Source organism: Dasypus novemcinctus, chromosome 19, assembly GCF_030445035.2.
Source record: "Dasypus novemcinctus isolate mDasNov1 chromosome 19, mDasNov1.1.hap2, whole genome shotgun sequence".
Lineage (NCBI taxonomy): Eukaryota > Metazoa > Chordata > Mammalia > Cingulata > Dasypodidae > Dasypus > Dasypus novemcinctus.
Genome location: NC_080691.1, coordinates 18,802,058 through 18,829,486, shown reverse-complemented (window position 1 = coordinate 18,829,486; position 27,429 = coordinate 18,802,058). Strand labels below are relative to the sequence as shown.

The following is a 27,429-nucleotide window of genomic DNA, read 5'->3' as shown; positions in this document are numbered from 1 at the left end:
TTGATTCTAATCTGTACACAGAGGTTAGCATGCACAGACTCTTCCCAATGTGCCCACTTGCAATTTCAGGCATGAGGTGAATGGGGCCAGACGAAATTTCAGCAAATAAAAACCCTTTCCCAGATAAAACAATGAATGAAAAGAAAGTATATACTTTATGCTGCTTCTGATTATCTTACTTTTTATAGTGGTTTGTAGTTAGAGAATATTTTTTGACCTTTAAAAAAGCAGGCAGTGTAGACATCAACCCTTTTATTAACATCATCGCCCAGGAACAAATGGCTCCTTAATTTAATCAGGATCTCTTATTATCTAATCACTGCCTGGCTGAAAACAGGAGCAGAACATTATCAAGCTGCTCAGGAAGCCTGTTAGTAGTAATTGCTCCCCCAGAGAACAGGTCATCTAAAGTGCTCTGTGTCTTGCAGAGTCACAGGAAAGGTGTGGCTGAGCTTGTACTCCCTTATCCCATGCCAAAGGTTAAGAGATGAACAGAAAAGGGATTCTGCCCCCTTGTAACCCTCACATAGTTGAAATGTATATCTCAAGGCAGTTATATGTTTCAACCTTTGTACCCGAATTTGGGTATTTTATAGCAATCGAGTAGCTAAAGTTAAGAAATACCAAGTGAGGGGAGCAGATGTAGCTCAGTGGTTGAGTGCCTGCTTCCAATGTATAAGATCCTGGGTTCAATCCCTAGTACCTCCTACAAAAAAGGAAAAAAAAAAAACCAACAATGTGGTTTGAAGTTTGGATGAATCCATTTAGAATAAGAGAACTTGAGAAATTTTATATTACTGTCTTTGTCTTTTGAGTGTTGACTACAAAACGGTATTTTCTATAGAATGTCATTAAACCATAATGACTGGTTATTATACATCAAGTCTAAAGTATAACTTAATCTAAAGAAGACAGTCTAGGTGATTGCTGCAATTTTGTGCCTTACCACTTTATTACAGCCCCTCTTCCTGTCTGCTTCAAACACTGTTCATTCTGTTTTGTTTTTTAAGTATTTTCTTCGTGTACGAACTCTGCCAAATACAAATGCTTCCTCGCAGAGACAAGCTAGTCATTAAGCACACAACAGGAGATAGACTAACATGTCATAATTAATCATTATCCATTTCCAGCAAAGGCAGAGCTAGGATGGAATAGAACTGACATGAGAGCTACCCCTCCCAGTTATCTCCAAGAATTAAATGCACTATTTTTTAACGTTCCCTTTTTTAATCATTACTTAACTCTTGTTCAAGTATTTATTTCTCTGATAGCCGATATTCGAAACTGTATAGTATGACCTATAGACTTCTTTTTTACGGTGCCTGCTGGTGTAGTAGACCTGCTCACCCAACTAGACAAAAGTCCAGACCTGATGTAGACAACCCACTCTCTCCAAGAAAAACTGTACCATTCACATACTCTTTCTCAGTAAGGGCATACTCCTTTGAGACAAAGACTGCTTCGAGTATTAAATGAACTTACACAAAGGCGTATAATATAAATTATCCACCACTTTCTATTTGTATACAAATGAAGCGATTGATGCTTTTAAGTCTTCTGCTGAATGCATTTTTAGGAACTGACCTAACTATGCTCTGAGCAAGCAAGCATAGAGTCACGAGTGAATACAGACACATGAGACTACAACTGAATATCTGTTCACAGGACAAAAATCCCAGCCAAGGAGACTTGACCGAACTTGAACTGAATCCCATGAGCCAAAAGCAGTGAGAGCCAAGTTGGATTTCATTCTCTAAGGCAGCTGTGGCTGACGACTGCTGGGGCTAGGAGGGATAAATTATCTCCCTGGGAGAGCAAGTATTTGAGAAAGGATTTTTCTAAAATAGGAACAGATTATATTCTTTAAGATATCTCCAAATATTGAATGCCAAGGTCAAATTAAATCCAGAAGCAGCAAATATTTTAAATATCAGCTCTTGTATTATTGACTCTTACACTAAAGAGACTAAAAAAAAAGAACTTCCTTTTCACTTGTGACATGCAATGTGCCTATTAGAATTCCAGTAATGAAAAAAGTAAGAGAAAACTTGTGGGGTTAACTAATGAATAGTAGGAACTGTACCTGGATGGGATGCTGACTTTGGTTCCCGCACTAAGCAGGGACCTCAGTCCCTTTCTCAGTGCTAATTCTGCTGGACATCTGGGCCAGGGCAGGGCTGCCACCGACTCGGCGGTCTCCTTGAGGCCCTTAGCTCCTCCCCATGCTGGGATGGAGCAGCAGGGAGGCACGAACACACACAGATTTCCACCTTCTCCACCAACACCCCTGCTCCTCCTACCACTGTCTAACAGTCTCTGAACAAGCTGCTGGACTCCAAGATGAGGCTACTAGACCAGGGAGCAAAATGGAGCTGGGCATTTGCAAGCAAAACAGATCCAAGAGGTTGAGTATGGGTTGGCCGCAGATTGCCAGGGAACAATGTGCTGTTACCATGGAGATGGAATTTCAAGATGCCAAAGAAGCAAGAGTCACCACTGCTCACCACTGCTGTGGGACTGGCCAGATGTGGGGGACCATGCTAGGCAGGAAGACTGAAATCTCAATAGAGGCAAGGACTGTTGACATTTCTTGGAGTTAACATAGGTACGAGGCAAGTGTCTTGAATAAATTCCCAGCAGCTGCTGTCCAATTATTATGTTCCTCCACGTAAACATCCCTTAATAGGTAGGGGACACACACAGATTTAGCTGATCCGACAGAGCAACAGCTTTGTTTTTGTTAAGGAAGCTCCACCAAACCTCTCGCTTTAATAAAAGCAGAAGGAAGTAAACTTGCCTTCATGCCTTCATGAGCACATGAGACAGAGACTGGAGATGTTAAATATAACGTGCCATACACTGCAGGAAAAAAAAAAAAAAAAAGAAACCCAACTCAACCCACGATATTACCCCAGCCCCCCAACACTTACCACTGCCCTAGGTCTGATGCACCTCAAGCACTACTGCACAATTTATTTTCACTTTTATTTTCATTTTTACTTCCTCAGTCCCTGCTTTCCTGTTTTGAGAACTTCCCCAATTTGTGCAGCTCTATGGATTATTCATCCCTACCATCCTTAATGCATTTCCAGAGGCTTGTAGTGAGGGTCCTGAACTTAGAAAATCCAAAATTGGTATTTCTTATACCCAGGTTGATTCTCTTCTATCCTTCTTTCTCCAAGAAACTAGAAACACAAAAGAGGAGCTGGAAGGAGAAGACATCAGTATACTTTTAGAAGCTGATCCCAAAGTAAGTTCTGTATTCTTGCATTCTTCTTCTATGGAGTTTCACTTCCTACCAGCAACTTCTGCAGTCCACTTAAGTCTACTTTGAACACTCTAGAAGGGTTTTTCCATTAGAGACTCCATCCAGCTGGTGCCATTCATCAGTTTAGTGGTTGCAATTACATACTCTGTCCCTCCATCTTCCAGCTGGGAGAGAAAGCGGAGAGCAGCAATTTCAGCATAGGTTACGCCTCCGAGGAAAAATACCAGAGTGACTCGGTTTTCTCCGGGTTGACCTAAAATTTAAACATCTTAGAATTAACAAGTATATATTATTGGAGCTTCTCTCACCACCTCTTAGACAATTTTATCATCAGAAGAAAAAAAGTCAAATGCGTCTTGGTGCAGATGTCATTTCACTTGGAACTCAGGAATACTGATTTTGATCTCAATGTGTTTTCTCCCTCCTGAAATCCTCCACTCACAGGTTGAATGCTGCTACTCCTCAGGGAGTAAAACAGTTCTTAGTGCTTATGCCACACATTAGAAGCGAACAAAAGAGGTATATTTGATTCTGACTCCTGAGTACAAATGTGTTTTACAAAGCAGCTGTAAAATGCGTGAGAACCACACTAGGGCATTTTGTTATCTGTAGTCCTGGACTTAGGCTTACGTTTCTTTTGCAGTCCTGTGGGCAATGGCTGCCGTTCTTCGAAGTGGGGCCCGGGAAGTATGCGGAGGACTTCCTCAATACTCCGCCAGCCAGGTCGGGAAAGGAGCTGAGCCAGACGCACGCTGAGAGGTGCGTAACCGCTGTACACGTAGGATATGTCCGTGGGATTCTGTTAAATAATCAAAGGGGGAAAGCCTGAGGCATATACAGAGACTTACTGACCTATCTGTGGCCTCTTGGGTAACCCAAATTATTTGATTTGTATTTGAAAGTAGGAACACAAACAGATCCCTGATGTCCTGCTCCCAGCCACCCTAGCTGGGCTCTGTTCTTCGCAGCCAGAGTTTTTGACTTGCATCTTGAAAGGACACTCAAAGCATCTTTCTAGTCCAAAGCACAATCATATTAATTACGACACTGTATTTAACAGCAAAAGAATGGAAATAACCTGAATTTCCATCAACAAGACTGTGTTAAATCATATAACAAGGTATATCCTCAAAACAGGAGCTCCATGCAGCAACTACAGAGAATGGGACAGATCACAGAAGGACCTTCAAGATTTCAGAAGAGTGAGGGGAGCTATACTAAGAGGTTATGTATATGATACAACATAGGAATTAAGGGCATCCATTTTCCCATTGGGGAAAAATAACCCATTTCTGCTATTGATAGAGGAAGCTGTTTAGTTATTAGCTCTTGTTGCAGCAAGAAGAGTTCTAAAAAAGTCCCTTAGGAAATGCTAAAATTTAAAAAGAAATTTAGAAAGACTAGCACAAACAATAAATGTGAAGCAAAGCATACCCTAGTATGGAGCCCAGTGGTATAGAATATGCACCATTTGTATAAAATAAAATAAGGCAGGGGTAATGGTTATATAGCCACATACTTTCAAATATTTGTATATGCATAAAACCCTTCTAGAAGGCTAGATAAGAAACTGGTTACAGTGCTTGCCTCTGAGGGGAAGTTGGGATTAGATGAAGAAGGAAATTTACTTTTCACTGTTCCACTTTTTTACTGTTTTTTAAATTTTATTTTATTATTATTTTTTTACCCATGAGTGCTGATACTTTCTATTTGCCCCTGAAGTTACTGTCTGGCCTCTCCGTGGTGCTCTATGCCCAGGAGACTGACCCATACGCTCTTAATCAACGCACTCCTGCGCCCTCAGTTTTGGTATGGCCAATGGAAGGCAGCAGAGGGAAATCAGAGGTGGGCAGGTTTTTAAGGCCCTGGCTTCCTCCCTGCGAAGTCACTGGAGGCTGGCTGTGACCCTCAACCAAGGGCCCTTCATCCCTGTCTTTTCAGAAGAGCTCTTCTCTCCAGGTTCTAGAACAGATTTCTGGAAGAGCTCCCTCTCCTTGCCCTTCAGGCCAAGAGTGGTAAAGGACCCCAAAGTCCTATCTCTTAGTCATCCCCTAACCCTGTCCACATCTTGATTAAACTCTCCTCAAATTTCCAGTTTGAGAATACCTGTGGTCCTGCCGAGATTCTGAATGAATCTCATGACTATGAAAAACATTATAAAATTACTTCTAGAATGTAAGGCCGCTGTAACATACATTGTCACAAGAAATCATTAAGCAGTAACTAAACTGAGCTGAAGTGGAGGAATGTGTCTTACTTGTTCATTAACATCATCCATCCAGAGCCGTAATGTTTTCCGAATTGTGGGGTAATTGTTTCTGCCCCCTGCCTGTGGTTTCAGCAGGCCAGCCTTCTCCAGGTTATGTAAGGTCAATATGTGTTCATAGCCATATGTCTGCAAGAGAAGTAATTTAGCCTTGATGTCAAATCAAGAAAGGGGTTTCTGCATTTTTCTAAAAGGACACTTTCAACAAATCATTTTGGTTTGTACTCCAGGGCATACCAATTCCAGGCAGCTATTGTTCACATAACAGACATAGCAAATGCAAACAACGAGGGGGTGGGGAGAAATAAATGAATTTTTAAACAAAAATTTATATATGGGATATCACTAGCCATAAAAAAGCATGAGGCAGGTAAGGAAGACCTGGATATATTCTTAAGGACAAAAAGATAATTATAGTATACTACAAATAGACAGATTTTATTTCTGTTAACATTTTTTAAAAAGAGAAGAGTAAATAATAATGATAATTTAGCCAAAACACAGTACTTTCTATAGACTTATGCTATTTGAAATCCTTTATACACAATAACTCAGTTATCCTTATTATAACCCCAGGACCACCTATTTTCATCATCTCCATTTTACAGAGATGCTTAAATAATTTGCCCTAGGTCACACAACAGAATTGAGCAGGCTTGCTCCAAAGTCCAAGTGCATACATATTCTTTGTATGTAAATGCAAAGAAAACAGTCTGGAAGGCAACAAGCCGCCAAACTGCCGACACTGGCCAGAGGGAGGGATCTGGGGGAGTGAGGCAGGGTGCAGAGCAGGGCTACCTTTTACTTCATGCACTTCCAAATTGTTTGAATCTTATTCCATGAGAATGCATGGGTTACTTATGTAATTTTTAAAAAGAAAAACGACTTTTAATGAGCATTTAATTTTAACAATAAGGCACTTAACTATGACCAGTAATAGCAGTAAATAAACACTGCCAGAGACATTTTCAAACAAAAGGGGGTGATTTTTAAAATAACGGTGGGTTTTCCCTATTATAAAGTAATGCAGGCTTGATTTAAGTACACCTGCTAAGGAAGTGTTATCAAAAGTTTGCAAAAAGTTCTCTTCCTCCATTGCACAGCATCTGATTAAAAGCACGGGCGCTAGCCCCAAATGGCCTGAATATTAGTTTGCCCAGTCTCTGCCACCTGCTAGCTGGGAGACCCTGGACATGGTACGTAACTACTCCGTGTCTCAGAATGTTCTCAGAATGTTCATCTGTAAAATGGGATGATAGCAGCACCTAGCTCTGTGAGGATTAAATGAATTCATACATACAAAGCTCCTCTGCTAGAGGCTAGGGCGTAAAGGCCCAATCAACGCCAGCTACTGCTATTATTATGCAAGCAATGAGCAACAACAGGCAACAAAAACAATTCCCCTGGGTGATAAAACATAAAAAGACAGCGGTAACAATATGACAAAAGGGCAGCCCCTTTGGGAAACAGACTTGGCCCAGTGATTAGGGCGCCAGTCTACCACATGGGGGGTCCACAGTTCAAACCCCGGGCCTCCTTGACCCGTGTGGACCTGGCCCATGCGCAGTGCTGATGCGCGCAAGGAGTGCCCTGCCACGCAGGGGTGTCCCCGCGCAGGGGAGCCCTACGCGCAAGAAGTGTGTCCCATAAGGAGAGCCGCCCAGAACAAAAGAAAGTGCAGCCTACGCGCAAGAAGTGTGCCCCATAAGGAGAGCTGCCCAGAACAAAAGAAAGTGCAGCCTGCCCAAGAATCGCACACACGGAGAGCTGACACAAGACCACAACAGAAAGAAACACAGATTCCTGTGCCGCTGACAACAACAGAAGCGGACAAAGAAGACGACGCAGCAAACAGACACAGAGAACAGACAACTGGGGTGGGGGGGGAGGGGAGACAAATAAATAAATAAATAAATCTTAAAAAAAAAAAAGGGCAGCTCTTTGAAGGATTTCTTAAAAATGATGTTTTCTTCCTTGGTAAAGCAGTAATTAAAAAATTTACTAACCTGGAGAATTTCTCTCTTGTAATAGTCCAGAACTTTTTGTTTGAGTCCACTATTGCACACAGACTGGAGGCAGATGAGTCTTAACACTTTGATTAAGGGATGCTTCTGGGCAATACAATCCTCAATGTAATTGTTGACCTGGACGCAAAGTGTGTGCACATAGTAAGTATCTGGGTTGGGACTTGAAGAACTTTATATTCACTATAGTTTTTCAAAATCAAATAAAAGTGATGCATAGGGGAATAGCTCATTATTTTTTTATTTCTCCTAAGCTGTCCCCAAAGAAGTAGCTTCTCCAGCCCCTGCTCCATGCTGACAGTCTCCCCAGACACACCAGTAATCAGGCCATATCGCAGGAACATAGAGCAGCAAGGAGGTTATCGGGCAATCCAAAGGACTGTCTTGACATGTCTGTCTCTACGGAAACTGCTGAGTGGCTGCCACATGCTTGGAACTTGTGTGACCCAGCCATTTCTAGAATGTCAGCAATGTATCAAATATAAAGTACCAGGAATGTTTTCAGAAGCTGGGACTTTTGGTAATATAATTAACTTTAAATTTATTAATAGAACAAACATCTATATTTATTAACAGAGCAAAAAGCAAGTATCTAAATTTATCTATTACAGTCCTTAAAGAGTTTTGATTTCAGGGGCTGGTTCTCATTTCTCTATGGATCACAGAAAGTATCTTCACAGAGTAATATTAAATATTTGTTACTTGAAAAAAATCTGTATTTTCACTTGCTCTTAGAAATATTTAGGTAAAGCATAAGAATCAAAGCAACTGCCTTTCTGTCTATACTCATATCGTTGATAAACTATCAATGATTTGTTAGAACAGTTTTATTGTCCACTTACCTTATCAGTGTCTATTCCAGACATAAACTCTTGCTCCACTGTTAACTTATCAAAGAAGTCTTCAGAAGCTAAAATATAATTAGCAAATTTGCAACTTAGGGATAAAAAAGTCAATTTATTTGAGTGGTACACTTTTATGCTTTTATACACAGAGCACGATTAAGCAGATAGACACACAAGAAGAGAAGCAAGCAAATGTTCAAACCACCACCTGAAAAGATCTTCTAAGAAACATGAAAAACTCTCCAACCCTCGTACTCCTAAATTACATCTAGATACAGTCTACTACTATACTTTGCTCTACTTAGGATACAAATACAGACCTTGGAATTTTGCAGAATGAACCTCAGTATCACTGAAAGCTAATCTCCCAAGAGTATTTCATTTTTATCATCAGTTTCAATCTAGTTTCAGGTAAATTTTACTTCTAGTAACATGAAAGCAAAGGATTGATTTTCCAATGATGTGTTTTATTTAAGATTCGAAGTATAATTCATAAAATAGGGCAAATAATCTCCTATTCAGTTGTTCTTTTATTTTTTTTAGGAGGTACCAGGGATTGAACCCAGGACCTTGTACATGGGAAGCAGGTGCTCAACCACTGAGCTATACCTACTCCCCACTGAGAGTTGTTTTTTTTCGTTTGCTTGTTTTTAGGAGGTACTATGAATCAAACCCGGGCCCTTGTAACGGGAAGCAAGCACTCAATCACTTGAGCTACATCTGCTCCCCTCCTACTCGGTTTTGACAGCCTTGTATCTTAATGAATGAACTGGTCTCCAGTTTCATATACTCCTTCCAAGCTCTTTCAAAATATTCAACACACGCTCTTTAAACCAACTCTGCAGAAAGTCTTCAAGGGAGGGAAACGGACTTTGGCCCAGTGGTTAGGGCGTCCGTCTACCATATGGGAGGTCCGCGGTTCAAGCCCCGGGCCTCCTTGACCCGTGTGGAGCTGGCCATGCGCAGTGCTGATGCGCGCAAGGAGTGCCGTGCCACGCAAGGGTGTCCCCCGCGTGGGGGAGCCCCACGCGCAAGGAGTGCGCCCGTGAGGAAAGCCGCCCAGCGTGAAAAGAAAGAGCAGCCTGCCCAGGAATGGCGCCGCCCACACTTCCCGTGCCGCTGACGACAACAGAAGCGGACAAAGAAACAAGACGCAGCAAATAGACACCGAGAACAGACAACCAGGGGAGGGGGGGAATTAAATAAATAAATAAATCTTTAAAAAAAAAAAAAAAAAAAAAAAAGAAAGTCTTCAAGGGACACGAAAGTGAAACATATTCCAGAAGCACCCCATTGCTCTAAATAAGTCATTCTTAACAATAAAGAAAAAAAAACTAGAACAACAAAGAAAATTAACCCAATCCTCTTATGGTAGTAGACTTCTGGATGACTTTTTTTTCCTTCTCTATATTCCAAATATTCTGGCACATGATTAAATTATCTTAATAACGGGAAAAAATTAAGCCAAACACAAATGAAACATTTTTAATTATTAACACACAAATACTCAATTAACATTGAGAACAATCTGCAATATTAAAATAGAGCTGACTCCAAGGAAGTATCTCAGTGCCACTGGAGCATCCCAGTGCCAATGCCTGCCGGTATCAGATATTGTGTTTAGATGAAAATAATCACTCCAAAGATACTCACTTGTAACATCCTTGATTAACTCTGCAATGGAGGTGTGGTTTGCAAGGGACCCTCTTGCTGCTTGCATGTGGGGCAGCTGGGAAACAAATTGCTTAATCTCCCCGACCGTTTTAGCATTGTGCCTTTCCTGAATTGGATAAAAAAGCAGAAGCATCAAGCAGGGAAGAGATTTTATTTCTAAGTTTCCTGTTTGTTTTTTTTTTGTTCAGGGGTTGTTTATATGTCTTATACATTAATGTGAAAGAAAGAACAGACTACAACACCATCACTATGTAGAAAAACAGAGAAGTCAGGGTGAGTACGTCATTGAACGATGGGGCTCAGCAGGGCTGCACCTCGGCTTTGGGAAGCAAAGGGCCACGGCCCACTCGCCCTGGACACTGGTGCAGGCTCTGTGTTCAGTGTCCTGTGGGCATCTGAGTGGAAAGTGGAGAGCAGTACTAGGTAAATCACAAATATTTCTGAATAAGATACTAAAAAAAAAAGAGACAATTATGTTAAGGAGGGAACACAGAGCAGCAAAGGTTTCCTCTGTAATAGAAAAAGTCCATTCTTGCTGCTGAACTTAAGCCTTGAGTATTGTTCATGAACAGTGAACCGAGCTTAAGAATGAGAAAACATTAGTTTTTTTTTAAAAAATTAGTACTTTAAACCAAAAGTAACTTCTGAAATATGAAAAGCAATTAATGAACATAATTCCCAAAAAAGATAAACTCTGGAAATGCATACTCAAAGAGAAAGTTTTCAAAAACCCCTCCAGTTTATGTTTCCAGAGACTAAATATTCAGTAGTTTATCATCTTACTGATTCCCGTGGTTCAAAACTGAGCTTAACCAAGAATAAACTGGATAAAAGGGCTAGAAGCAGCAGGAAGGTGATAATGAAGCCACCAGTTTGAGAGCCTTAGGCAGCCGGGAATTTCAATCTCATTATCACCCACCACATCTGCCAAGGTCCTGTTTTCTAAACTTGGAGCTTTCACCATGAATTGCAAGATCTGTGACAGAGGATATTTTATTTATAGTACTGATGGCTTTTTAAGTAAGGTAGGGAATGATTTAAAAGAAGAAAGCAAAATAAAAAATGAATACAAGGCTTCATTTTCAGGGAGGTTTTGGACCACAGAGGGGTTGGTGGGGGAGGAATACTGGTGTGGGGTGTTATTGGGGGAGGGGGGTGGCGAATGGTTGGGAGGAAGTTCTCCAGGGCATATGTGCGGGGTGCATAAAAATGTTTGGATATTTTCATAATGGCTACAGTTGGGAATGATGGCTGGGGGAGTGCCAAGTTCCTGGCTGGGGGAGCTCTGTCGCATTCCCCAATGGAACAGCAACAATCGTCTGAGTGCAATGGCTAAGACCAATAAGGAAGGATGGTCCAACAATGAGCCCTTGATGTTAATGACTATGTTTGTGAGCCTGTGTGCCTGAAATAAGAACTAGGCCTAGAGGGCCTCCAAGTTGCTCAAATGTGGCCAATCTTGAAGCCAAACTCAGCATGTAAATTCCCCCTAGCGTGGGACATGACTTAAGGGATGAGCCTCCCTGGCACCGAGGGATTACTACCAAGTACCAGTTGATGATGTGGCTGGAGAACAACCTTGAATAAAAGGGTCAACTCAGACCAGCAGAATATCTCAGCCCACATGTAATATCAGGAGTTAAAAAATGCTTTTTGACCCTGAATAAAAGGGGGAAATGGAAAGGACAAATGAGTTTATATGGCTATAAGTCTCCAAAAAAGAGCCAGGAGGTCATCAGAGGGGTCGCCCTTATGCACACGACAGCAGAGTCCCAGAGACAGCTAAAGTAGATACAACCCCAGGTATTGGTTCTTCTGAGGGCTACAGAGACCCACAGGTTCTATGGTCATGGCAGATGGACTTCAGTGCCATGTCAGTTGGCCCTACTTTGGAGTTCGTGGTCCTGAGTGTGATGGAGTTGATCTTTGTTCACAAGCCTCTCCTGTCACTTTTACCAGACCTGTGGTTGGTGCTGGGATTTAGTATATACTCAGGGGACCAGAATCTCTGGACTGTCCATGTGATAGCCAGGCCCTGAGCCTCAACAGACTTGCAACTCCTGGTTTATTGGACTTACCTCAGCAAGCTAACAGGGAGGTAAAGAAGGTCAACTACCACACCAGGGAGCGAAGAGTGCCTACAACTGCAAACAGGAGAATTACATCCATTGTCCAAGTGGAGTCGAGGCACCCTCTTCATAGAGGGGTGGAGTGGACATATCCATCCCAAGGTCCACAGAATGGAGGAATAGAGTATGGATTAGAGGGACTTACTGATACTCTATTCTGGAACTAATGTGATTAGTAGTGGAAGTAAATGTAGCACTGAGATGGAGAAAGTGGACATGGTAGCTGCTAAGGGTGGGAATGGGAAGAAGAGATGTGATGTGGGGGCATTTTCAGGAGTTGGAGGTGTCCTGGGTGGTACTGCAGGGACAGTTACTGGACATTGTATGTCCTCCCCATGGCCCACTGGGTGGATGAGGGGAGAGTGTAAACTATAATATGGACCACTGACCATGTGGTGCAGCAGTGCTTAGAGATGTATTCACCAAGTGCAATGAATGTCCCATGATGATGGAGGAGGTTGTGGTTATGGGAGAAGTGGAGTGAGGGGGGTGGGGGTATGTGGGGACCTCATATTTTTTAATGTAGCATTAAAAATTAATTAATTAAATCTTTTAAAAAAGTAAATAAGGGATGAAAAAGACTGAGAAAAAAACAAAAGCAACAGGAAATGAGAAAAGAAGAAAAGAAGAAAAACAGAAGAATGAATGAAAATAAGGAAAATAAGAAGAAACAAGCAAAACAAAACAAAAACATAAAAATCTGAGTCCTTCTCTGAGACCACAAGGATTTTTTTTTTGGATACTCTTCTTAGGCTGCCTGTTTCGGCCCATTAATGAGCCCCTCAAAAATAATATAATAAATTAAAAATTTGTAAAGGTTTTAATAAAAATGTTTCAAAAGATAAAAAAAAAAGTATACAACACCTTTGGTCAAGGATCTGGGGAAAAGTTGAAAAGAGAACCTTGGGTCGGCCGATGACTGAGGGCGCAGTTCCTTGGGCTCTGGAAGTGCAGTTATAGTGAAGCTTAAAGGCTGTGGTTTTTGGAGCTCTTATTCTCCCGGGCTGGGAGGGGGAAGCAGGAAGTGACAAGAGTAGAAGGCTGACAATCCACACGCGTCTCACCTCAAACGCCGCAGAGATGACCTTGGCTTTCTTGCTAAGCACGGAACCCACGGCATTGAAGTTTTTATCCCGGATCTCAGCATAGAGCTCCTCGGCAGAATTCAGCTGAAGCTTCTTTGCTTCAGTGGGCAAGTCCTTAGCACCATCGCCCTGCTTTTTAGGGGCAAACTTCTCAGGAGGCAATTTCACGTAGCCTAGTGACAACGACAGGGGATAAGCGGCTGCGTGCAACTGCTTGGAGAAGCAATCAAGTGTCCAAGCATGAAGCAGAATTCTCCAACCCTGGGGGAGAATGTAAGACTGCCTGAGGAACAGGCAGGGTGCAGCACTGACCTCTTGATTGTTTTCAAAGCCAAGTACAGAATGCGGTGACTCTAGTTAGAATTACCATTATTCTAATTTTCTTATGGGGACACCTACCTAAGTCACCTCAGCAGTGTCCAATTCCTAAACATATTCAGAGAAAGGGTCACTTTTCCACTCAAAAAACTTACAAGGATCTCCTCAATGCCTTTTAGTGTTTTTCAAACTGGAGATGATGTCCCACTAGTGGATCCCATGAGACTAATTTAAAAAACAAAACAGAACAGAAAATATGAGTGCACCACATGAAGTAAAAGGTAAGTGATTTTTAAAAAATTTTTTTAACATATATAACTTTTGTTTCATTTTTGTGTATGCGTGTGTACTGGGTCATGATATAAAATATATTTCTTACTTCTTACTGTGGGTTGCAGTCCAATACAGTTTGAAAGTCACTGCTCTATAACGGGGATCAGGTAAATTTGGCTTGAGGGCCACATTCAGCCCACCTCCTATTTTCGCTGATAGAGAGGTGAGACCACACAACAGAGATGCTATATGGCTCACAAAGCCTAAATATTTACCACCTGGCTCCTTCAGAAAAAGTTGCTGACTCCTACTCTGAAATAAGGTCCTAAATGCCTTAGCATGGTATCCAGTCCCTCTGCAAAATAGTCTTGACCTGTTTCTCCCACCTTGGCTCCTGCCACTGTCTCCCTGGTTCACCCCACCCAGCCTCAGGAACATAAGCTTGTGCTATGAGCTGAACTGTGCGCCCCCTGAAAAAGATATGTTGAAGTCCTAACCTCTGGAACTGAAACTGTGGCCTTACAGATGTGCTCAAATTACAATGAGGTCTTATTGGGGCACGGTGGACTCTAACTCCAATGACTTGGTGTCCTCATAAAAAGAGGACAAGAAGCAGAGGTGCAGGCCACGTGGAGACAGGCATTGATTGGGTCAAAGCAGCTAAAAAGCGAGAAACACCAAGGATGGCCAACTAATAGCAGCATCCAGGCCAGGCAAGGAAAGATTCTTCTCTAAAGCCTTCAGATGGAGCGATGCTGTGCCAGACACCTTCATTTCAGACTTCTAGCCTCTAGAGCTGTGCGATAAGACATTTCTATTGTTTTCAGCCACCAGTTTGTGGTGCTTTGTTATAGCAGCTGCAGGAAACTAAGAGCTGGTATAACTCTTCTTTAAAGTAGTTTGGCAACAAATACCAAGCATCCTATATTAACACCTATCATCTTCTGACCCCCAAATCCTGTGTCAGGGCATCTAGGGGAAAAAAGTAATCTGATATGTGAAACAAATTTTATGTATAAATATGCTTTGATAATTATTTTTAAAAAGCAAAAACAAAAACAAAAAAGCAACCTAGAATGCCAATAGTTGGGGAGTGACTATGCAAACCAGTCTTATAAAAATGGAATGTTTTTCCCTTCATTTTTTTTTTTAATGTTACATTAAAAAAATATGAGGTCCCCATATACCCCTCATCCCACTCCTCCCACATTAACAATGTCTTTCATCATCGTGGCACATTCATTCCATTTGGTGAATACATTTTGGAGCACTGCTGCACCCCATGGATAGTGGTTTACATTGTAGTTTACTCTCCCCGCCCCAGTCCACCCAGTGGGCCATGGCAGGACACACAATGTCCAGCATCTGTCCCTGCAGTACCACCCAGGACAACTCCAAGTCCTGAAAATGCCCCCATATCATATCTCTTCTTCTCTTTCCCTACCCTCAGCAGCTACTGTGGCCACTTTATCCACAACATTGCTACAATTTCTTCCATTACTAATCACAATAGTTCCATGGTAGAACATCAGTAAATTCACTCTAATCCATACTCTATTCCTCCATCCTGTGGAGGAATAATGGATTTTAACACAGCTATTAAAATGATGCATATGCTAGAAAATGCTCACATTATTTCAAAGCAGAAAGGCTCAAAACACTTTGTATAACTTAATTTAACTGCATTTTTGTTAACCCAAATGAACTCTGCATAGGGAAAAAGACTAAAAGGAAATACAGCAAAATATTAACACTGGCTGTCCCAAGGTTGGGTCAACAGGGGATGAGGGAGAGTTGGAGGGGTGTTGGGGGATCTATTTTTTTCTTGTTTTCTATTTTTCAAAAATTTCCTGGAGGAATGTTTAACTTATTAAAAAACAAAAAAACACACACAAAAAAACTTGCCAGAAAGAGGCTGTGACTTGACATATACTCCCTTCCTCCGGGTCACCTATCCTGTCTTACACAGCTACCCATTGCAGGCGCCTCCCTGTCCTACACTCTAAGTGCTCTCCTTCTGTGAGCCCCTGGGGGCTATAGGACTCTAGGACAGAAGCACCAGGGACAGCGGAGGGCGGGGGGAGGCGCCTTGCTTCTTTCATTCTCACCCATTAACTAGCATAGGGCTCTCTTGAAATGAATTTCTCTGTCAATGAAAAGGGGTTTTAAAAAAGTAGGATGTTGAACCCAATCAAGAAGCAGAGTGAGAAGCTTCAGGGTCCCAGACCTCCCAGAAGCTTTGAACAACCTGTAAGAACTGCCAGAAACATCATTCCCAAAGCTCCAGAACACAGGTAAAGGACTGCAGTGACAGGGTGACACTGAATCGAGAAAAAAGCCACTTAAAAGCGGTAGGACCTCCTGGAGACCCAGCTGGCCCTCCTCCACCGGCTCAGCGCAGAGCCAGACCCCTTCCCAGCGCAGGGCCCTGGTCCAGGTTCCCGGGGAACAAGTCACCCTGGGCACATGCCGGGAGCATGGGCATCTCACTCAATCTGGCTCAGTCTGGCTGGTGGTGGTCTGAGGGAGTGGCCTTCTTGGAGTTCGCCTGCTCACCGAATCTCCTGCGGAATGCTCTGGGAGTACAGTCAGGTGGCTGCTTGGGTGTAGACCCTTGGATTGTTTTGTGGAAACTCCTCTTTATGTGTCTCTTCAATCCGCAACCTCACTGTTGTGACCTAGATGTGGCACAACTCGCCGTACCCCTTACAAAAGCTCCTGATGGCTTGTTTGTTTCATTTACTCATTTATATTGTAGTAACATACATAACATAAACCGTTTAAACATTTTAAAGGGCACAATTCAGTGGCATTAAGCACATTCACAATGTTGTAAATCATTGCCACTACCTAGTTCCAGCACTTCTTCATCCCCTGTGCCAGCAGTCACCCCCTCGTCCCGCTTCCCAGGGCCCCGGCAGTTGCCTTTCTGGTTTCTGTCTCCATGGATTTCAGGCCCACCTTGCCGCAATTCAGGATGGAGCTGAAGTGAATGAGGCAGGAGGCCAGGCAGGGACCGAGGGAGGAGCGGGCTGTGGGGAGCTGGAGGGCAGGGCCTGGCTGAGGGGGCTAAAAGCTTCAGATATTTTTAAAGACATGCCAGAAATCTGAATTACTGTTAAATTTCTCAAACTTTAAATCCTGGCAAATAACCAATTTTTAAAAAGTTGTATAGAGGGATTGAGAGGTGAATGTTAAGGGATGTAGAGTTTTTCTTTTTGGAGTAATGAAATTGTTCTAAAAATTTTTGTGGTGATGGAAGCACAATGTTGTGATTATACACTTTGGACAGACTATATGATATGTGAATATACCTCAATGAAACTGCTTTAAAAAAGCAAAAGCAAAAACAAAAACAAACAAAATCATCATGTGGCTCAAAACCCAAAGAAGTAAAGCGAAACACCTTACTGTGACCTCTGACCTCAAGTAACCCCTCAAGCCTAACTCCAGGTGGCCTTCCAAGGCTTCCACCCAGTGACCCCAACCTTCTTCCCCAATGTGCTCTCTACTTTCTCAAGCTCCTGCCCTTAGCCAACATTCCCTTCTAAACTGGAGCCCTCTTTCCAACTCTGTACCAGGGCCACCTCTTCCTGCAAGCTCTTTTGAGCTATGACTGCCAGCCACAACCATCTCTTTTCTTCAAAATGCAGGGCCATGTGTATGTGAGCCCATGGTCTCTGCTCACAAGGGGACGAGCGCTTGTGTGGGTGAGCTCTTGTGACACCTCAGCAGTGTGCTCAGGTGTCAGTTAACTCTATCCACTGAGCCAAACCCACTCCCTTGTGTCAGTTAACTCTAGTGACAAAGTCAAAAACCAGTCTTTTTACTTTGTCAAATGTTCTCTGATTTATATGCAAATGAATGTATCTTCAGAAATGACCCTTTGGAGGGATGGTCTGATTATTTTCCCTTTTCAAGTTATTTTCCTTTTTATGATGTTACTATCTACTCATTCTAGACACACATGCACGTATAAATATATCTACATATAGACAGTAATAAATTATAGTTGCACTAAATATGGATATACATCTTTTCATGTTCCACATTTATTGTTTTAATGGTTGCATAATATTTTATAATGTTCTCAATCATTTGGATCACTTACAAAGTTCTGGCAAATAAATGGCAATATACCTTTTTAAATAAAATTCCCTCTTCTCTCTTTTCTGCATGATTCTTCAGGGGACATTCCCAGGCTTTGGATTTCCTTGAGCCAAGAGTTAGAAAGGTTTTGTGTGTTGCCAAATTGCTTTCTAAAGGTTTTTATTCATCTAGACTTTGAAACCATCCTTAGAAATTGGATCCTTCATTTGAAATGATGCCTAAGCACTCAACATGAAAATGGGAGCCTCCAATGTAAAGGATCTGTTGGTAAAAACAGAGGCCACTTACTGTTCTGAATGCCGTAGATTTCATCGATGAGTCCCTCATACGTAAGCTGAGTGGCAAGAGGTGTTAATAAATCCACGTTGCGATCAAGCAACAAGAGATTATCAAAAACTGGAAATATTGAATTTTGGCTTCCTGTAAATTCTCTCTTCATCCTCATCATCATATTGGCCACTTGCTGGAAACAAAACGTTGGATCAGGTGGGGCCCTCCTGGGAACTGGCAGATTTTAAAATCTAACTAAAAACAGAAGGACAATCCAAAAAAATATTAAAAAAGGAGTAACATTGTGGGCCCAGGAGCAGCCACAGAGCAGCAGCTGCCGCTGGCCCCCTTCCAACCCTCAAGCCTTAGCCAGCAGCAACGATGCAGAACACCGGGTATTTGGAAATAGTTTCTCACACCTTCCCCCACCCTGGAGACCACCAGAAGGCACCTGCTGTCCTCACCCGTGCACATTCTCCCTTCCCAAAGATCTGGGGGATGGTTCCGTACAGAGCCTGCAAGGTCATCAGCCCCTGGGCTGCGTGGTAGAGGCTGGTCTGGTCGCTCTCCAGGTAGCATTCCTGCAGGGAGGGAAGGGCTGGTGAGCATCTGTGACTGTCGTCCTGAGTGCCTGCTAGGGACTGCCTCTGTCCCGGCTTTGGAATTGGGCAGTGGATAGATCACTTCTATTTCTCAATTTGCCGGGGTAGCTGGGGACTCGAGTCTATTTCACAAGGCTGTCTAGGCTACAAGGCTAGGCCAGAAGGTCGCAGTTCTGCTGTTGGAGGCTGAGATGGAAGCAGCTCTCCCAGGGAAGACGGCGTACCCTGGAAGAAAGCCAGTCACACCAGCTGGTCCTAGTTATGAGCTTAGATAAGGTAGTGACTAATGAATTACGTGAGGAATGGGTGGTGGGTGCAAAATATGGCAGGACATTTTGGGAGGGCCAAATGCTAATAACCATTAACATTATAATGCATATGTTCTTTGGCCCCCAAAGTCCCACACAGCCACCTAACAGAAGGCTCTGCAGCCTTACAATGGATGAGGCAAATTTTATACATACTGATTTTTACATATAGAAATGAAGGCCGGGGGGAGGGGGGTGGGGCATATGGGAATCCCCCATATTTTTATGTAACATTTATGCAATCTAAAGCTTCTTTAAAAATTAAAAAAAAAAAGTAACCTTAAAAAAAAAGAAATGAAGGCCACTATATATTTAGCACTGTTACTGAGCATGCAACTGTACAGTAAATGATGGCAATGGTCAAGTCATGTCCCAAAGGTGAGATCCAGAAGTGCTTCCTGCTGCCAAGGAAGATTAAAATTAAGCTCACTGTTTAAAAACACTTAAATAAGTAAAATTACCTCAACTCCATGAAAATCATGGTTGAAATTAACAATAAGTTAAAGCACTTACATTTACCATTCAGATCAAATACCTGATTTCTAAACTGAAACTTAAGTGGAACAAAGCAAGCCAAGGGTTTGAAATTCTTAGCAGAAAATAATTCTGTTCTCTGAAGTCATCAGTAAAATAAAGAGGGAAATCCCTCCTCTGGACAGGTTCTGTCATGCCAGGACAAGTTTTCCTCTGCCACTACCAATTCAGAGTAATTACACAGATGTGGATCAATTATAGAAGAATGTGCCATCATGTAGATGTGTCATAAAGCTAATACAGCAAAATGTTAATTAGAGAATATAAGTGGTGGGTATATGGGTATTCACTGTACAAGTCTTTCAACTTTGAACATTTTTATATAAAATGTTGGGGAAAGAATCTGTATCATCACTGGATGAGATTTAGTGTAAGCAAATCAGTGGGAAATGTGATGAGAAGATGGCCAAGAAACTCTCTGTTATAGAAAAAGTTCACAAAAGGATAAATATTGGAGCAGGTGTAGCTCAGTGGCCGAGAGCACACTTTACATGTACGAGACAACAAGTTCAATCCCCAGTACCTCCTAAAAATAAAAAATAAATAAAAAGACAAATATTGTATAATTCTACTTACATAAAATAACTAAATTAAGCAAATTCATACAGAAAGTAGACTAGAGGTTACCAGGAGCTGAAGGGAGAGGGAAGGGGATGTCACTGTTTAATGGGTTCAGAGTTTCTGTTTGGGTGATGAGAAAGTTTTGGTAACGGATGATGTTGATGGGTAGTACAACATAATTAAGGTCACTGAACTGTACACTTAAAAATGGTTAAAATGTCAACTTTTATGTTATATATATGTTACCACAATAAACAAAATGTTTTTTAAAAAATAATGAAGAAGCATTTTCATATATGATTGAAAATGACTCTAAGATATATTATTAGGATAATAAAGGACAATATTAAACTAAATATAGTATATCTTCAAAAAGAAAAATATACGGGCAAAGAAAATGAACAAGCAATTTGCCAAAGAGGAAATCCTGAATAAACATATGACAAGAGGTTCAGCCTCACTAGTCATCAGGGAAATGCAAATTAAAACAATATTATGCAATTTATTGAAATTTCAAATTTAAAAACCCTAGTTGTGCAGAGTAAAAACAAAAACAAAAACAAAATTATGAGGAGCAGATATGGCTCAAGCTGTGAGTGCCTGCTTAGGTCCCAGGTTCAGTTCCTGGTGCCTCCTAAAAGAACAAAAAACAACATAGGGTGCGTAAGAGTTACTTCCTGAGAGCCACCTTGCTGCTCAAATGTGGCCTCTCTCTAAGCCAAACTCAGCATATAAATGCATACCTTCCCCCCATCATGGGACATGACTCCCAGGGATGAGCCTCCCTGGCACCGGAGGGATTACTACCAAGTACCAACTAGCAATGCAACTGGAAAAACACCTTGATCCAGAGGGGGAAAGGGTAAAGACAAATGAGTTTATATGGCTAAGAGACGTCAGAGTGAGTCAGGAGGTCATTCCAGAGGTTACGCTTATGTACATCTCAGCAGGATCTCCCTGACTGCCAAAGTAAATATTGCCTCAAATAGGAGGGCTCCTGAGGGCTTTAGAGACTTCCAGACACTAAAGGTAGGACAGACAGGTCAGGAGTTCGGCACCCTGCCAGTGGGCCCTAGTTTGGAATGTATTCTCACCAGTGTGACAGAGTGGAACTCAGTTGTGGTTTCCCTACACATGGTTCTTCTGTCCCTTCTATTTGAACCTATACTTTATACTAGAGTTGACAGGTTTCTGTCCAAGAAACTTAAATCTTTGGCCTGTCCAAGTACCAATTGAGCCCAGAATCTCATCCAGTTCACTGGACTCACCCAGGACAACTAATAAGGAGATGATGATGGACAATGACCATCTCAAGGAACAGAGAGAGTCTGCAACTGCAAGCAAGATAGTCCCATCCATCTGCCCCATAGTATCTAAGCCGCCTCTCAATCAGAGGTGGAGTGGGCATCACCAACCCAGTAATCCTCAGGATTGGGAAATGCACAATGGACTAGAACTGACTTACAGTTATTCTACTACAGACCAATTGTGATTCTAGCAATGGAAGAACTTATTATTATCAACTTATCATTGATGTGGAGGCAGTGGCCAGTGGAGGTTCTGAGGGGAGGGAAAGGGAAAAATAGGTGTAATTTTGGGGCATTTTTGGGACTTGGGAATTGTCCTGAATGACACTGCAATGACATATACAGGCCATTATATATCTTATAATAGGTACACAAATGTGTTGGACTGTGTAAACTACAATGTAAACTATAATCCATGCTTAGTGGCAATGCTCTAAAATGTGTTCATCAACTGTAACAAATGTACCACACTAATGAACCATGTTAATGTGGGAAAATGTGGGAGGGCTAGGGAGCAGGGCATATGGGAATCCCCTATATTTTTTATGTAACATTTATGTAATCTAAGTATCTTTCAAGGGAAAAAAAAAGTATTTAAAAAACAGTAACAAGCAAAACAAATGTAAAAACCAACTCAGGGAAGCCAATATGACTCAGTAGTTCAATACCAGCTTCCCACATGAGGTCCTGGGTTTAATACCCAGATTCCGGTAACTCAAAAAAACAAAACAAACAAACAAAAAACCATAAACAGTATTATGACACAACTTCACATTCATAAGTGTGGCAAAAATTCAAGTCTGATGTTAAAAAGGAAAATGTCAAACTTACTTTGAATGCACTCTCTGACTCCATGGATAAGAGATCCCCATCAAATGGAATGAGATCAAGGCTGTATTCCTCCCTATGAATGAAGGATCCCAAAACACCCAGATCCTTCAACCGTTGCTCACATAATAAGCTACGGCGTGGCACAAACAAAATGTGGAAATCTCTCGGTGGGCCACGTCTGTCTTCACTAGAAAGGAAGTAATATTTATTAGTTTATAAACATCTCAGAGTCAGAGACCTATTTTTCTCATTTTATCTCCAGAGCCTAGCCAAGGACCAGGCACATAGGCATTAAATAAATGCTAGTTTGATGGGAAGTGGACTTGGCCCAATGGATAGGGCGTCCGCCTACCACATGGGAGGTCCATGGTTCAAACCCCAGGCTTCCTTGAACCGTGTGGAGCTGGCCCATGCGCAGTGCTGATGCGTGCAAGGAGTGCCCTGCCACACAGGGGTGTCCCCTGCATAGGGGAGCCGCATGCACAAGGAGGGCGCCCTGTAAGGAGAGCCGTCCAGCGTGAAACAAAGTTCAGCCTGCCCGGGAATGGCGCCACACACGTGGAGAGCTGACACAAGATGACGCAACAAAAAGAAACACAGATTTCCGGTGCCACTGATAAGGATAGAAGCGATCACAGAAGAACCATAGCGAATGGGACACAGAGAGCAGACAACTGGGGGCGGGGGGGGGATAAATAAAAAATAAATCTTAAAAAAAATGCTAGTTTGATAGCATACAAATATTGTCAGATAACAAATGCATACAGTTGCTCTCATTTTTGTTGTTGTTGTTTTTCTGATAGGAAAGCAGCACTGATTCGCAGCCAGTAGTCTATGGTGCATAGCTCTCTTAAGCCATTAGGACACATTAAATCACTCAGGGTTTTTGAGACAGGATATTGGTACCTTACTGAAAACAAATGGTTCATGAACCAAACCAGTGCAACTTCCCAGAATCTTACATTAAATTGCAAGATTACTTTTTACTCCTACCTCTACTCTCCTTGACAGTGGACTTCTCAAAATAGCCCATATGCCCTTAAGATTTTGGGGCCATATCAATCAATCATGCCACAGAGTATAGACTGGTCTGGGAGAACTTTCTATGTAGATTGGATGCTATATTAAATTTTAATCACTTTGTTTGAAATTCACTTTGTTTGAAATTCAAGCACACTACATTCAATATATTGAACAATAACCATTAGAGGTTTATTTATTTATTTCCACTGATACTGGTTCAAACTTTTAGCTGTCCTGAAAGAACAGCATTACATGATGATCCCCTCAAAGTGCTTGACTAACGTCACAAGTTTCCTATTTCCTTTCTTAGCCTGTTCCAGTTTTCCAAAAGGTTACCTTCTAATGCACTGCAGGGGAGAGAGGGGATTTGCAATGGCAGAACTAATCTTTTTTGGACCAAAGAGAAGCTCTGAGATACCTGAGCACATTTTCAGCAATGATATCCATCAATTCTAGCCTGGGTCTGACGAAAAAAATAATATTCTTGACATCAGCTGCTGGTAAACGACTTCTTTTAAGTGTGAACATTTTTTCCACTTCATGTTCCTAGGAAAACACATACATAAAAGGCTAATAAAAAAGCTGAAATTTACCTACTGTTTCACGACTCAGATATCCTAACAACTCCCAAATAGTCTAATTCATTAATCCTTTATTATTAAAATTTGGATTCCCCCTCCCCCAAATCAATTGTATAAAAGAATTTATAAGTTTCAGGATAAAACTACTGGTATTACATCGGAATTCTATAGGCTCTCACAAGATGAACTAGCAAAGATGACAGGTAGTCATAACGTAAGACTAGCAACTTCCCTAAAATTAGGATCATTATAATATCACCGGCCAAAGGACCATCACATTAAAAAAACGCTAATAATACATTAGTTTCAGTTTACAAGAACAAACAGCAGCTTTCTTTTCAAGCCAGTTACTGAAGAAGAAATGTAAAATCCCATTATTGCCAACATACAGTATTACTAAGCCCCAAACAAAATCTAAGCAGCAAATTTACCTTCAGGAGTGAGTACTGTGCAATCAGCCCAAATGGTCCTGTTAGGTACTCATCCCAAACTATTGCCTATAAGAGGGGAGAAACATTCCCTTATTAGAGTTAATACCGGAAATCTCAACAATATCAACATTAAACAGAGGTCACACACAGTATGAATATTTGCTTCAAACTCTGAATTAACAAAAATTTTAATTGGCTCTATGACCACATTACTAAAGTTCTTTTTTTATTTTATTTTATTTTTTTAATTTTTTAATTTTTTATTGACTTTGTAATAATATTACATTAAAAATATATATGTGAGGTCCCATTCAACCCCACCCCCCCACCCCCCCTCTCCCCCCCCCCCAACAACACTCGTTCCCATCATCATGACACATCCATTGGATTTGGTAAGTACATCTTTGGGCACCTCTGCACCTCATATACATTGGTTCACATCATGGCCCATACTCTCCTCTATTCCATCATGTAGGCCCTGTGAGGATTTACAATGTCCGGTGATTATCTCTGAAGCACCATCCAGGGCAGCTCCATGTCCCGAAGACGCCTCCACCTCTCATCTCTTCCTGCCTTTCCCCATACCCTTTGTCCATTATGTCCACTTTTCCCAATCCAATGCCACCTCTTCTATGTGGACACTGGATTGGTCTTTTTTTATTTTTTAAAGATTTATTTATTTATTTATTTCTCTCCCCTTCCCTCCTACCCGCCCCCCCCCCATCCTGGTTGTCTGTTCTCTGTGTCTATTTGCTGTGTTGTTCGCTTCTGTTGTTGTTAGCGGAATGGGAATCTGTGTTTCTCTTTGTTGCGTCATCATGTTGTGTCCACTCTCTGTGTGTGCGGCACCATTTCTGGGCAAGCTGCACTTTCTTTCGCGCTGGGCGGCCCTCCTTACGGGGCGCACTCCTTGTGCGTGGGGCTCCCCTACGTGAGGGACACCCCTGCGTGGCAGGGCACTCCTTGCGCACATCAGCAATGTGCATGAGCCAACTCCACATGGGTCAAGGAGGCCCGGGGTTTGAACCACGCACCTCCCATGCGGTAGACGGATGCCCTAACCACTGGGCCAAGTCTGCTTCCCTAGCCTAAAGTTCTGAAGAAAAGAAACATCCGGGACAATGGATGCTAGTGTTGGTCATGGGAAAGTTATGAGTTAAAAACTGGGGAGAAAAAAAAAAAGTTAATCACTGTCCTGGACAGAAAGAAGGAACTATAGTTTGTTGTGAATGTACGTGTTACAGTATTGTTAGAGTGAACCATATGAAATCACCAATGGCAGTTTCCATATGATTCAACCTAATATTGTATATATAGGTATCATATAACCCAATTACATAAAATTAAGACCTTTGATACAGGATTACACATCTTATTTTGACAGAAGAGGAAATAAAAAATGCTCAGAAAATTTAAGTAATCCATACAAAGGAGCCAAGACTACGACTCGGGGCTTTAAGGCTCCAGGAGACATTCTTCTGGGCCCCTAAGAGTCTTCCTATTGCTAAACTCCAGTGTCTTTTACTTTTTTCTTTTAACTTAAATTTTTATTGAGATAATTGTAGATTAATATTTAGTTGTAAGAAATAACAAAAAGAGATCTCTTGTACACTTCGCCCACTCTCTCCCAACGATAACACTTTGCAAAAGTAAAGTACAATATAACAATGAGGATACTGACATCGATAAAGCCCATGACTTTATTTTTTTGCAGGTCATTCCTTGAGCCAAAAGTGGGCTCTCAGGACTTACCCTGCTTTTGCCGTCTCTCAGTGGCTGTTAGCACCCATTTCTACCTCTTGGGGTTCTATTCTCTCCAAGACAGTTTTCTCGGTCTCCCCAGCTCTTCTTTTCAGAGTTGTACTCCGTTACTTAGGTAGACTGACAAAGGCGAAGAGGGGTGCCTGTAACATCGCTTAAATAAATCCCCTAAGGTCCCTGGTCTGCAGTTTCCGACTCCTTCGTGAGCTGGGAGCTAGTAAATGTCTGACAGGAGAAACAATCCTATTTTGGAAGGCCAGGTTAAGTCCCAAATAACTACAACTCGTCTCATAATCCGTGTGAGCAGCAGGCTCTAGGCTGTCAACGCTCCAGGGACTTCCGACGTACAGGTAGGTAAGGACGCTGTAATGAATGGGCACCCGACCATTACCTTGGGCCGCGCCCGCCCACTCGCCCAACCGGCTCTACGCCTCGGGCCCCGGCGGGCACCTGGCTCTCGAGGGTCTCCGGTCTCCGGGTGATTTACTCGGCTGCCACCGAACTATCGCCAAGCTACGTGGGCTTCGTCCGTAAGCCCCAGGCCTCACGATCGGGCCCCTCTCGCCTCCTAGCTCCTGCCTGCACACAGGCACGGACGGAAGGGCCGTGGGGCCAAACGAGAGCCTAGTACCCCCGGAGAGCCGGCGGTCGGGGACCGCGCTCGAGCAGGCCCGAGCAGGGGGCGTGAGGGCTGAACCGCTGCCCCCGTCCCTCACCTTGCTTCCCGCGCACTTGTCCAGGAACTCGCGCAGCTCGCGACGCACCGCCTCGCGCAGCACGTTCAGGTTCACTCGCCCGTAGGACAGGTGCGCCGCCATCTTGTCCCACCGGCCCCTTTTTTCCCAATCCAACCACGTCCGCTTCCCCCCTACGACCCACGGACGCGGCCACGTGATGATGCGTCCCTGTGACCAGGCCGCCGCCAGCACGCCGAACCCGGAAGTCCCAAGCGGCCCTCTTCTGCCTATCTCGTCAGGCTTTGATGTCCGTCTTTTCTAGATCGCAGGTTCTGCATTCGCCCGACAAGGCAACGGCCCGAACCAGAGCCTACCTTCAATCCAGGAGCAGTCGGGCGCGGAGGATTGAGTTTAAAGATGGGGGGATCACACTCGTCCCATTTAAAAAACGCCCTCTTAGTAGGAAGGGTGCTCACTGTGAAATGAGACCCTGGGGCTAAAATGGAAATCTTATAAATTATACCACCGAAAGACCTTTCGCTTTCATTAAT

At 42.5% G+C, this 27,429-nt stretch overlaps 1 protein-coding gene and 1 long non-coding RNA gene across 2 annotated transcripts; one reads left to right on the top strand and one right to left on the bottom strand.

Moving 5' to 3' along the window:
- Positions 1–237: 237 nt before the first annotated feature.
- Positions 238–27,429, bottom strand: VPS33A (VPS33A core subunit of CORVET and HOPS complexes). Its single transcript, XM_058281328.1, has 13 exons — positions 26,918–27,429; positions 24,441–24,506; positions 23,847–23,974; positions 22,406–22,592; positions 18,727–18,843; positions 18,281–18,455; positions 13,271–13,464; positions 10,057–10,183; positions 8,401–8,468; positions 7,541–7,678; positions 5,526–5,663; positions 3,899–4,067; positions 238–3,521 (listed from the first exon to the last, which is right to left on the bottom strand). Exons 1-13 carry the CDS (start codon positions 27,017–27,019, stop codon positions 3,340–3,342), a joined length of 1,791 nt encoding a protein of 596 aa, XP_058137311.1. The 5' UTR covers positions 27,020–27,429; the 3' UTR covers positions 238–3,339.
- On the top strand, positions 10,291–24,020 carry LOC131274560 (uncharacterized). Its single transcript, XR_009181791.1, has 3 exons — positions 10,291–10,350; positions 13,789–13,890; positions 23,739–24,020. It is a non-coding gene; the product is annotated as an uncharacterized lncRNA (long non-coding RNA).